The sequence below is a fragment of the Taudactylus pleione genome, unplaced genomic scaffold, assembly GCF_031769625.1.
Source record: "Taudactylus pleione unplaced genomic scaffold, aTauple2 ptg000454l, whole genome shotgun sequence".
Classification (NCBI taxonomy): Eukaryota; Metazoa; Chordata; class Amphibia; order Anura; family Myobatrachidae; genus Taudactylus; species Taudactylus pleione.
Window position 1 is genome coordinate 17,261,237 of NW_028284856.1, and position 13,094 is coordinate 17,274,330.

The 13,094-nt window shown below is 44.4% G+C and overlaps 1 protein-coding gene across 2 annotated transcripts in view; it reads left to right on the forward strand.

The window, feature by feature from the left end:
• Positions 1–13,094, forward strand: part of SH2D4A (SH2 domain containing 4A) — a 195,893-nt gene that overhangs the window by 19,708 nt on the left and 163,091 nt on the right. For both annotated transcript variants that reach the window (XM_088448273.1, XM_088448274.1), the window contains exon 2: positions 11,404–11,756. In XM_088448273.1, the coding sequence (XP_088304399.1) occupies positions 11,579–11,756 (178 nt within the window). In that variant the 5' untranslated portion in view covers positions 11,404–11,578. The remainder of the gene's footprint in view (positions 1–11,403; positions 11,757–13,094) is intronic.

The window sequence follows — 13,094 nt, forward strand, 5'->3', positions numbered from 1 at the left end:
CATTCCAGCATGTTTATAGCACATTTGCTGGAAATACGCTATTTAAACATACAACAACACAACATAACCAGCACTAACACTGGTTGTACCTAGGCTGCTATTGGAAAAATTGTGGGGACAAAGAGCCAGGGGTGAAGCTAGGGCAAAGACTAATCTTAGCGCCCCAAGTTCCAATAGATAGTAGTTGCCCTCTAGTTATTTGACTGCCATATAACACAGACAGCATCTGTGACCGCCATATAAAACAGACAACATTAGTGACCATCATATAATACAGACAACATCAGTGACCACCACATATTACAGACAATATCAGTGACCACCATATAATACAGACAGCATAAGTTACCGCCATATAATACAGCCAAAATCAGTGACCATCATGTAATTATGTATTATCCAAAATATCATAAAATAATTTAATTTATGTACATTATTATATACCTCAGTCTCATAAAAAAAATCCATTAATCCTAATTAACCCCCTTAAATCATTTACTCCTCACCCCTTATTTCTGGTGTTACCTACCATGAAATATAACCCCCCATACCCTAACTTACCTGTTGGAGATCTCTAATGCATCAGCCATACAGTAGTGCACTGGAAACAGGAAGCAGCTGCCTGTCAAGCAGGACCCACCGAGTCTGCCGCTGTCAGGAGAGGGCTGGGCCATGCAGATACAGACAGGGGAGACAGGGGCTGTAGAGCCATGGCCACTGGGAGGGAATAACTATATGCTGTGGCAACAGCAACTCCAGATCCCCTGCAGGCACCTCCCTCATGCTGTCACTCAGGCCACATGACCTGTTTGACAAACAGCACCCCAGCAAAGAGTGTGAGGTCCCCCCAATTTTTCCATTACTAGCACTAGGCTTGACCAGCCAAGGCTAGTAGAACCAAGGGGTTCACTCAGGGGAAGGGAGCCCGCAAATAAAACATCAACCAGCCATATTGCCAAAAGTTCTAGGGCTCTTTGTACTCCTGGGGCATTGGGTACAGAGGTAATGGATATATAAATAATATTGTTTTTTTATAGGTAAACCACTAGCCGTAGCAAGGCTGCCAAGCCATGATGCATATCTCTCAACTGTCCTGCATTCAGTGGGACAGTCCCATTTTTCTGGGACTGTCCCGCTGTCCCACCCGTGGGCTGCAGTGTCCCACAATGGGGGGGAAGTTGGGAGGAGTGCATAGCAGAGCAGCGGGTAAGCAAAGGTAGTGTAGGGAGAGCCAGGGGGCTGCCCAGCATCTTGCTATGTGTTCCTTGCGTGACACCGCTGCTAATGAGAGGGCACTCGTGGACACTCTGCAAAAAAATGTTTAGGGCCACGCTGATTAGAGCATGCCGTTTTATGTACTATGATCACAATCAGTGCTGGAGAGTAGGCAAGTGTGGATAACCCCCTCCATAGACATAGTGAAGTACTGTAAGAAATGCTTATTGCCTGTGAAAACACTAGCAATAGGGCTTTTCAACATTTGATAAAGGAGCCTCATAGTTAAATCACTGTGTTCAAAATATCACTACATATACAATTTACACAGTATTTAATATAGGCCTAAACATGCTGGAGCTTGAATGGAGTAAATAAATCACAGAAAGGTCACAGAGAATGATGTCATTATTTGAGAACAGGCTGCTTTTGTTAACTTGGAAGTCACTACAGTCTCTTAAAGTTTTCCAAGTATTTGCACTTTGCATTGGATGTCAAGATTTAATCTCTCCATAGTGGAATTTTCGGCATATTTTTAATTGGCACTAATCGCTTCTGGGGATAAAAAAAAGTCATATAGGTATAGAGCTTCTACTTTCTGATAGCCATTGTTTATACGAGTCATCTCATGCTGTATTTGGGATCACTCTGCTTGAATTTTATATACAGAACAATCACAGTACTGCCACTCTGCAAGGAATAAATGGTGCTATTCTTACCCCAAGATTTGGGATGTTGATCATCAGAAAAAATTTGGCATAAACTGTCTGAAGAAGCGGTCCTATGAAACACAAGTTTGTGCAGATTTAATGTATACTGTAGCCGATGGTCACCTTTAAAACACAGATGTGATTGAATTAATGACCTATGATGATCACTCAATTAAATACTGGCTTTTAAGAACCATTATTGACTTTTCAATTTGGGGAACCCTGTGCCAGAATGGATTTTTTTGTCATTTGGATTCTGATTCCTCTTCTCCTTTCAAGATAGCAAACACCACCAATTGACCGGAATCTGGGCCTGATTCAGAGCCGGACACTATTAGCGGAAGCTCGTTCTAAAAAAGGGGCCGGATATTTAAATTGAGCGCTCGCTCTTTGTGGTGTGTTGACGCCTCTATGTCTGAGCGAGCGTACGAAAAATTTGCTCGCTATTTTGTAAAGATGCCCCTTTGCCATTCACATCACACGTAATCTCCGGTATTCATTTGATTAATCGGGTACATCGAAAGGCACCTGAACTGCTCGCAGTGCTTGTGGTAGGATTTTCTTTCCCCTAATACTGCGAGCAGTTCAGGCTAAAAGACAACCAAATGACGTGGTCGATGACGCTCCTTTACTAATTATGCACTCCCATTAAACGCCCTTTTGACCGTTAGGCACGCCTGCATTCGGATCTCCACTCCCCGGTTTTCAAGCACCTTCCCCTGTTACCACCCACAAACGGTACATTCTGTCAATCAAATTAGCAGCCCCTCGCTGTTTTACGAGCGCACGATTTCCGACCGCAATTACTGTTTTGCGCATTACGACCCATACGCATGCGCAGCTGAGCGAACATCGCTCAGAGCGAACGAGCGGCCGCTTACGAGCGGCTCTGAATCAGGCCCTCTATTCCCTGAGTGGACAGGCCATTGGCTCTTAATCCTTAGGTAAAATTTATACTGTAGTGTCTAAATAGAGCTGGGACAACAACTGTGTAAATTAAGTCTGCAGCGGGGAGTGTTTTGGAATAATTAGGACAGAACGAAAAGATTGGTGGAATTATGGGCGGAAACCATAGTTATCTTCTTTTTGATGCTGCCCTCTTTGAGATCTATTAGGGTGAGTTAGTGACACTGTTTGCATTATCATGGCACCACACATTACTATGATTTGCAGCATCATGCAGAAGGGGTGTGGCTTAACAACACATTTCACTGCATATTGCATTCTTTCACCCACTACACTGGTTACATTCTAGGTGACTGGGCAAGTATGGTGGGAAACCGCTGATTGTGGAAATGTGTGAAGTATCCCGGCAGACAGTCCATAGTATGCCACTGTTGTTTTTCAGAGGGTCTATTTATCAAGCAGGGGAAAGTGTGGAGAAGTGGACCAGTGGAGAAGTTGACCAGAGCAACCAATTAGCTCCTGCTTATTTTTTTATAGACTGTACTTGATAAATGCTACTTGAAAGCTGATTGGTTGCTATGAGCAACTTCTCCACTGGTTCACTTCTCCACACTTTTCACTGCTTGATAAATAGACCCCTCAATCAGAGTAGTAGCTAGTTAATAAGGGTGTATTTACTAAGCAGTGTTAGGAGACAGAGTGAAAAGTGATAAGGTGCCAGCCAGTCAGCTCCTAACTGCCATCTCACAGGCTGTGTTTGAAAAATGACAGTTGGGAGCTGATTGGCTGGTACCTTATCACTGTTCACTCTGTCTCCTAAAACTGCTTAGTAAATAGACCCCTTAGTCTTAGATGGATGCCCTTTTTGTTCTAATGGGGTATATGCATCAAAAAATGTGAAAAGATCATGGGCCTGATTCAGAGCCGGACGCAATTAGCGCTCGCTCGTCCTGAAAATAGGGGTGGCTATTCAAATGAACCGTTCGCTGTTTGTGGTCTGTTCACGCCTTTAGGTCTGAACGAGCGAACAAAACTTGCGGTCGTTTTTTGTGAAACTACGCCCCCTGGCCGCTCGCATCCTACGTCATGTCCGCTATTTATTAGATTAATCGAGTACATCGACCAGGGTATGAGCTGCTCGCTATTCTTGTGGTTGGTTTTTGCTACCACAATTTTGCGAGCAGTTCTGGCTATAAAATAACCCAGTGAGGTGGTCAATGACGCTGCTGTTTTAATTATGCACACCCATAAAACGCCCGTTTTGACCTTTAAGCACGCCTGCGATCGGATTTCCACTCCCCGTTTTCAAGCACCTTCCCCTGTTACCACCCACATACGCCTCTTTCTGTCACTCAAATTATCAGGCATTTGCTATTTTGCGAGCACATGAATTTCGGCCGCACTGACTGGTTCGCGCTTGCGTATAACGATCCGTACGCATGCGCAGTTGGGCAAACATTGCTCGGAGCGAACGAGCGGCCGCTTACGAGTGGCTCTGAATCAGGCCCCATGTTTCTTTTCGCCAGAAATCGTGTATCTTTTCGCTTTTTTTATTATCATATTTATCATGTTTTTTCGCCAAAAATTGAAAAGTGATAAACCCCCTGAATTGTGATCATTTTCGCATTTTTGTTTTCGAATTAGATAATGGCAAAACAACTGCATAAATGATTTTTTCATGTTACGATAAAAAAAATAACAACTGCGCATGCTCCGTTTCAGTTTTGGACATGTGCAGTGAATGGTAGGTGGCGTTCTGAGTGACGAGCAGAATTCTAGTGGTTCATCAAAATAAAGGAATCCCTTGATACTAGATTTCCCCTCCCCTTTAGTTTCTCCTGATTTTCCCAACAAAAACTTCTACTTTTCTTCTATGGGTCATATACTGTGTATGTACTGTATGTGTGATATATATATTGTGTTTGTGTGTATATATCTCACATAGCTCACCATAATAAAATAAACTCCATTCTTCTATAAGACAGGTATGTGTAGTACTTGTTAGATTGTTTGAACCTTATTTGTGGACCCATTTATAGCAAATGGTAATTTTAATGATAAAAAAGAGAACTATTTATTTATAAGAGTTATCATTTATATTTTTTTTTATTGGCTAAAAATATATATATATATATATATATAAAAATAGATTGCAAGTAATACTGATTATTAAATTTCATAAGTTTCATCTAAATAGCAATAACTAACATAGCTTATTTCAACATCAGTGGTGCTGGATACAATTATCGCCAGCCAAAGTATGTCGAAAAAAAACACGATAATTTTCACTTAAAAAAAAACATAAAATGATGATACATAAGGCTCTCATTGATTTCAATTACAACAAAAATATCGATATAATAAAAAACGAAAACCATACTTTGACCCCAAAAAATTGAAAAAATATGCGAAAAACATTGATACATTTCCTCTAAACTTATCTCTAGTGAAAAATACTCGAAAACCATTTTTATCACTTTTGTTAACGCAAAAAACTGTTGATACATATCCCCCAGTAAGAGGTATGCATACCTTTATTTAAATTGTCTATCTGCATAACCAGAATACCAGCATTTGGAGCTGAGTTGCTATTTATCATTGGCTTTTACTGCATGAATTAGTATTAACAAATTTTCATTAGAGCATGTTCAAACAAATCTGCTTCACTTGATGAACAACATCTTATAAGGTTATTCGCGGCTAATTGTAAAACACCAAATCAGGCTTGCGCGCAGGGGAAAAAAAACATTGATTCCGCAGTTTACGCAGAATCAGTGTGTTTCTGCGCGTGAGTCCCAATTTTTTGGCACGGGAAAAGGCTATTTAATTGAATAGCCTTTCCCCGTGCCGCAGGGATTTTGCCCGGCAATTAGTCGCAGGGTAAACCCCGTGGCTAATTGAATACCCCTATTAATGTTTGTTTGGCTGTAATACTAACAAGTCCCTTCTTTTGGTTCTACAAAGGACTGTATCAAGCTGATTAAGTTAACAGCTCTGTCTGCAGGTATGTGAGTTGTTCTCCACAAATAGTGATCAGAGCATTGATTATCATTACGTATTCTGCCATCTGCATTGCCTCATTGATAACATTCAATCCTAATTGCATTTGTTGTATGCACTAACAGTTCAAGTCCCGTTGATTGGGAATCGGTATGTAATGCTGGCGGTTGTTTAGCCGCCGGATCAAATCCCGACAGCGGCAGCCCGGTGGGTCGAAATCCCAACAGCTGAAGGTAAGTACCCTAACCCTCCCCTCTCCCCCCCGTAACCCTAACCCTCCCTTAGGGGTGTCTAACCCCAACCTCCCCCTCTAGTGCCTAACCCTAACCTCCCCCCGCTGCATGCTCAGTTCCAGCCTTCTAGATGGAGACATACTCGGGGGATGACTGAAACATCCCCCCCTAAAGATGCATTTACAATGCGAAGGACTCGCCTCTCTCCTGGGCCTAGTCCGGACACTTCCGTATACAAGTGCCAGGGTCCCCCCGCACAGAGAAGGACAAACTCGCCATATAAATCGAGGGCCCTCACAACGCTCTCTTACGTCACAATAAAACCACTGAGATGCAGCGTTCTCCTGCCAAAGCCAACCTCAAAAGGAGACTGGCCCGCCACCAAGAGAAAAATTAAGTAATCCAGAAAATTCCTTAAGAAACAAACCTAAACCCAATGCATTAAGATGCACTCCATCCAGAAAAAAAAATCTGACCAAGTCAGAGCTCCAAAAGCTATGCCTAATCACTAAGCCTCCAAAAGGCAAAACATGTTTATTTAAAGCCCTATTAAGCTTTTTCCTTGCCTTGTCCAATGCCTTATGATCACGCGCACCATGCCACACCAGACGAGGACCTATCTCCGACGAGAGAACGCGCACATTTGGCCACAACAACTGTACCTCATCCATAAGCTCCCGCATCTTAACAATCAGTTCCAAACCTTTCATCTTACCAATGTCATTCCCACCAACATGCAGGACCAACTAGTTGGGCACTCCCCACCGAACTGCCGACTCAACCAAGAGACCTTTCACAGATGCACATTGATGCCCGCGCACACCAATCCATCGGACATGCCTATCACCAAGCAAAAAACTAACAAGCCTGGCCAAACCATGTTTTTCCACCCAAAAAATTTAGGAATGGCCGACTAGCTAAACCCGTTCGTCTTTAGATCTTCCACTGTAAGGAAATAAAACCCTAACGGTGAGCCACCACACCAAAACAAAGCCACACACAACGCAATTGAGAAAACATAGCTACTAACTAGCAGGGATGCTAATGGTGAAAAATAGGTAACCTGAGTGAAGAAGAAAAATTTAAAAACCTTGGCGCGAACACAAAGTGGGTCAGACCAAGGTCCCCGGGAGGAAAAATTAAAAAATCCCTTCATACCCCCACTTATCGAATGCTACTAATTCGATAACTGGCATGTAAACTACGTTTTCGGGTTGGCACAGGAAGCACTACTATAGCTTATTGCAGCGCACATAAGATTTGTAAGCGGAGGACTTCCACCTACCAATCCATTGAATGTCACTGGTAGACGCCCCTGACATAGCTGCGCTAGTTACGGCTTCAATCCAAAAGGAATGGGTCCCATAACAAGCATTATCTAGCCCTAACTCAGTTAAACTCCGCCTGAGAGCAGCAGCAAACTGAAACTTAGAAAGAGGGGACAAAATAGCATGCACCAACCACTGAGCCCCTCCCGACGGGTGACAAACCATATATATGGCTGCAAGAGCACTGAGCAACCAGAAGGGTCACCTTGCTTCGGCAGGGCAACCCATTTGCCCCGACCTAACTGATCCGTCTTGGAAAACTGAAGCCTGCACAAGATGGATGACTCCTGGAACACAATGTCCTCTAACAATAACCCCATGGAAAGCAAAGCCTTGCTAGACGCCACAATCTCACTGACCCTGAATGCCCCACAAAATGCAACTGAAAAAGCTAAGCGGAACAGAGAAGCTTTGAAAGCATCAGAAGCCACCTTGTCCATGACCCCCAGCAGCCAGCCCAAAGCTGCAAATTAATGGGCCTACAGGCATCAACCCTGGCGGGAAACTCCTTTGCCCAACCTTTAAGGGCTTTGGAGAGCAGAAATGACTTAGAGGGGTCCGGAAACCCCTTCAACTTAATGAAAAAGGAAATTCTCGCTAGCGGCGAGGCCATAGAAGCCTTAGAGTGGCCATGCTGGTAATGTCCCCAAACAAACGATGAAAGCATGTCACTGGGAGACTTACCCGCCTCAGAACACCTGCGCACAGAAAACCTGCCAGTCCTGCCAAGCCGCAGAATAAGCCTTCAGAGTTGCTGGAGCCAGCAACCGCTGTGCCAGGCCTTCTATGCCGGCCTGATGATCTGCCATACACAAGGAGGGCAAGGTAACCCTACAGCAGAAGCCGCAGACAGAAACGAGCAAAATTAAAGCAGAACAAAGCATCAGCAATAGCATTGTGTACTCCGGGGACGTGACGGATGTTGGTCTCTAAGCATCGCAAGATTAAATGTCTAAGAAGACGCAAAGCGGGAGGAGAGGAAGTCCGTGGATTGTTAATAGCCTGAACTACCTCAAGATTGTCACACCAGAACACTACCTGCTGAATATTCAACCGATCTCTCCACAGCTCTACTGCCACGACAATCGGAAACAATTCTAACAAAAGCAAGTCGTTAGCAAGACCCTCTGCATGCCAAACACGCGGCCAGGGCACAGCGCAGCATTCACTGTCAAAGAAGGCCCCGAACCCAGACGAGCCAGCCGCATTGGTGAAAAGCTGTAATGTAGCGTTCGCTACACGGGCAGAAGGCCAAATGCGTTCACCGTTAAATTGTACCAGAAAACTGGACCAAGTGCGAAAGTGCTCCTTAATCTCAGAGGACAATTTAACATGCTGATTAGGCTGGCTCACCCCGGCCGTAGCCCTCTCCAACTTCCTACAAAACACCTGCCCCATAGGGATAATACGGCAAACAAAATTGAACAAACCTAGCAATGACTGAACCATACACAGCTTAACGCTATCTGCCTCCAAACAAACTGCAAGTTGATCAAGCAACTTAAGTACCGTCTCTCGCAGCATACGACAGCAACCTGTCACCGTGTCGATCTCAATTGCTAAATAAGACAAGCAAGATGAGGGGCCTTAAGTCTTATCATGTGCAACAGGAACCCGCAAAACAAAGCTGTAGCGGAAAAGAGGAGGTCCACGCAGACGTCACTCCCTCCCGGGTCTATAAAGAGAAAATCGTCCAGATAATGCACAATACCGTACTAGCCAGTGTCCACAGAAATGCACTAGTGTACAATAGAATTGCATTTCTCAAAATAGGCACAGGAGACCGCACAACCCATAGGTAAACATTTATACACAAAGAAACCGCTTCCCAAATAAAAACTCATATATTGCATTGCATCGGGGTGTAAAGGTAACAACCAAAATGCAGATTCAATATCCAGCTTCGCCAGCAAAGCGCCCGGACCAAAAAAAATGCACCAAAGCTTCATTGAAAGACTGACTGCAAGTTGACTCAGGTATAACATCATTAACTGAACTACCATGGGGGTAGGATAAATGCTGAATGAGACGGATTTTACCAGGGGCTTTCTTAGGGACCACCCCCAAAGCCGAGACACACAGATTCCGTAAGGGAGGACAAGGGAACAGGCCCTCCATCCTTCCCAACAAAACCTTAGAATCAACCTTAGCCTGTAAAACTTCAGGAAACTCCCCGGCAGAATGTAAATTGGGGGGTGCTCTAAACTTAAGCGTCCGTCAATAGGCAAACCAAACTCAAAACCATCTAAAAGAAAGCTAGCAGCCTCCTAGTCAGGGTAACGAGCCAGCCACCCAGCAAGCTAAGCCAAACAAATGGGTGACCTAGCCTTGACTAGCACTCTTGGAGCTATCTCCCCAATAAACCGCTGCATTTCCGGAGCTGCAACGTCGATCCCTGGCCGGGTTGTCCCCTTGCGGATCCTTTCTTTAACTCTTTTGCGCAAACCCCTAAGGACAGCCGTATTAGTGCAGTGCACAGTGTCAGCTCTATAGGCATGGGAGCATCTCTTTTCTTACCCGTAGGGGCCCAATGGAGCAGCGGAAACAGAGGAAAAAACCAGGGGGGCAGCACCATAACTCCAAGTAGCCTGAAGCCAGGGTGAGAAAGAAACAGAGGAAACCTGGTGAGAACTGAAAAAAGTACTGTGAGGCAGAGAAGCAGGCAGCAGTGATACATGCTGTGAAGAAGGAGGGACAAAGCCACTACCAGGGTCAGTGTGGAAGGAATCAGCGATGACCCAGCTGCATGTGAAGCTGAAAAAACATTAGGGGCCTGTACGCTGGGGCTGGATCCCACTAAAGAAGTGGGACCCAAAATGGCTGCCAAATTAGAAATGGCCACCTGGCCTGCCTCATTAGCAGGGCCGTGGGACCATATAGGGGGATGCAGGATGGGCTACAGAAGCGCGGGGGACCCGATCAAATTGCAGGACTCGAGAGGGGCAGGGCTAAAGGAAGCCGCGGGGGCGGCGCAGCCACTGGTGCAGTGGAAGCTAGGAAGGCCAAAGGGCTAGGCAGCGACACCAAGCCCTGGACAGGGGAAGAGGAAGGAACAGAAGTGGTCTGCGAGGGAAAGTAGAGCCGGCGCTCAGATGCGCGGGCAGCCGCAGCCCTAAGCGGATGGGAGAAATCAGCTAGGCAAGGGGGGGTGCAGACCTCCTAGGACGGGGCATAGCAATTGCAGGCAGAAAACAAAGAGAGGAGAGAATGATGCAGTAAACAAGCACAACAGGGCACAATACTTATCACTGGAACTCTAGAAATGAAAAGAGGCTGTGCACATGCAAATCCACCTCTTTTATACATCCACTTGAAACACACCCACAATCCACTCATTGGTCAGATAATCAACCACTTGACCAAAAAACCCAGCTAATCTGCCTAGTAACAATGCTGTCGAGCCAGCCAATCAGAAAAAAACTGAGGACTCTTATCTATTCTCAAGCCTATTCAGCTTTCGCCTGTCATCATCACCATATCTTTACCTCTGCTAAATGATATCAATGGGGGAGATGTACTAAGCTCTGTCATGTTACAGGCTGTGTATGAAAAATGACAGGAGCTGATTGGTTGGTAGTTTATCACTTTCTAGAGCTTAGTACATCTGCACCTATGTACCCTGGCAGCATAAAGAGGTTTATTTCTGGATAAGGCTATAAGATCACTTCTCTAGTAATATTATGTTTATGTACAATGACCTGCAATTATAGCTGGGTAACCCATAATCTAGAATGCAAGTATTTGGAAATAGCTGGTTTAAAGATTACATGCTTGTCTTTTTTTAATGTATGTTATTCTAAGTAGCAAGTGTTGCCAGTACCTCATGTTACAGTGGCAGAGAATTCTGGGAAATGTGATTTAACAAAGTGGTTTATGAAGAGTCAGATGATATTTTTTTCAGGATAGATTGATAATTTAGTAGTACTGAACTAAAATCCCCACTCATGGCTGTTGCTTTGAATATTATATGAGTTTTAATTAACTCATAACCTTTTTTTTTTCTTTTTTCAGGAATGCTCATAATCACATAATGACATGGATCCAGTATTATGTGATCACATTTTAAAACTCTAACACTAAGGAAATAACTTTTTTATTTATATTGAAACATACCGGAACTCTAAGAGCCATATCCTAAGATTTATTTTTCTATTAAAGAAGCCTACATATAAATACAGCCACTGCCATGCTTAAACAGATATTAGCTGATATGTACATTGACCCTGAGCTGCTGGCAGAACTTAGTGAAGAACAGAAACAGATCCTATTCTTTAAGATGCGGGAAGAACAAGTACGAAGATGGAAAGAGAAGGAGGCAAAATACGAACAAAACGAACAATTACAGAGCCACAAACCAAAGAAAGGTAATTCTGTGTTTATATCTAACACCATTCCTCACTTTGTACAATGATACATTACATGTCTGTAAAAATGTTTATTTGTTGGTATACAGATGTGTCCTCATACATATAGCCCCAATACTCCATGTGGCTCCAGGGCCGGCGCCACCATTAGGCGGCTTTAGGCAACTGCCTAGGGGCGCCGGCCACTTTAGGAGCGCCACTTGCTGCTCTGTTAATGACTGGCTATAATGGGCCCTGTGTAGCGTCCGAGTGGTGGCGACACCCGCCGCTATGTTACAGATTGAGACAGTACGACTGTAAAGTGTCAGTACACACTGTATCCTCACTCCCCAGCCCCCGCAGCGTCTGGCAGGTTCAGGGCAGGCTGCCGCTACCTCAGGTCGGATTAAGGGGGGGGGCGCTGGGGGTAAGTACCCCCGGGACCCCCTCTCTATAGGGTCCCCAGCTCTCTATTACAGATCTGATCTGCAGTATCGCTCACTCACCACACTGACAGCAGTCAGTGACACTACAGCCGTCACAACTGCCAGCACCACAGAGAGCAGTGCTGCTGTGCTGATCTGATGAGCGACAGGTCAGCTGTCCAATAGCATTTGAAGCTTCAGCTTGGGGCTCAGTGATTGGTTGGCCTGCAGGCTGCAGTGAAGAAGGAGGCGGGAGGAAGGAACGGCACAGCTTCATCCACGTAATGGGATCTATTCAGAATTGATTTTTCTACATAAAAAATACGGAAACTATGATTTCCGTATTTTTTATGTAACTCTCCTATTCAGCAATGGGATAATAGAGAAGATAAAGCAATTATCTGTATACCGCACTGTAGAGATCACCCATTGATCTCTACAGTGCTTTAACACTGTTTGCTATTCAGCAAAGCAAAAAGTGTTAAAGCACTCGATAAATATTTCCTTTATATAACGCCATTTCAGAATGGTGTTACATTAAGAAAATACTTATATTTCCCGAAAACTGCAGGGACAGAGAGAATATTTCCCATAAGTCCCTGCAGCATTTTGTAAGCCCGCCCAGCCTCCGTTCCAGCTTCCCGGTGATTGGCGGCAGGTAAGTTATTCTAGAGGCTTTTAAACCCCCCCGAAATTGATTGATATGTGTATACAGGCTTTATACTAGCTTGTATATATGTATATTTATGTGCTTGTTAAATATAAAAGCGCATAAATATACATGTATATAGGCTAGTATAAAGCCTGTATACACATATCAATCAGTTTCGGGAGGTTGGACCTGTACTTACCCCTCCGCGGTCACCGGGGAGCCAGGATGGAGACTGTTCCCGAGCGCATGACTGAGCATGCGCAGAGGAACAAACAGAAGAAA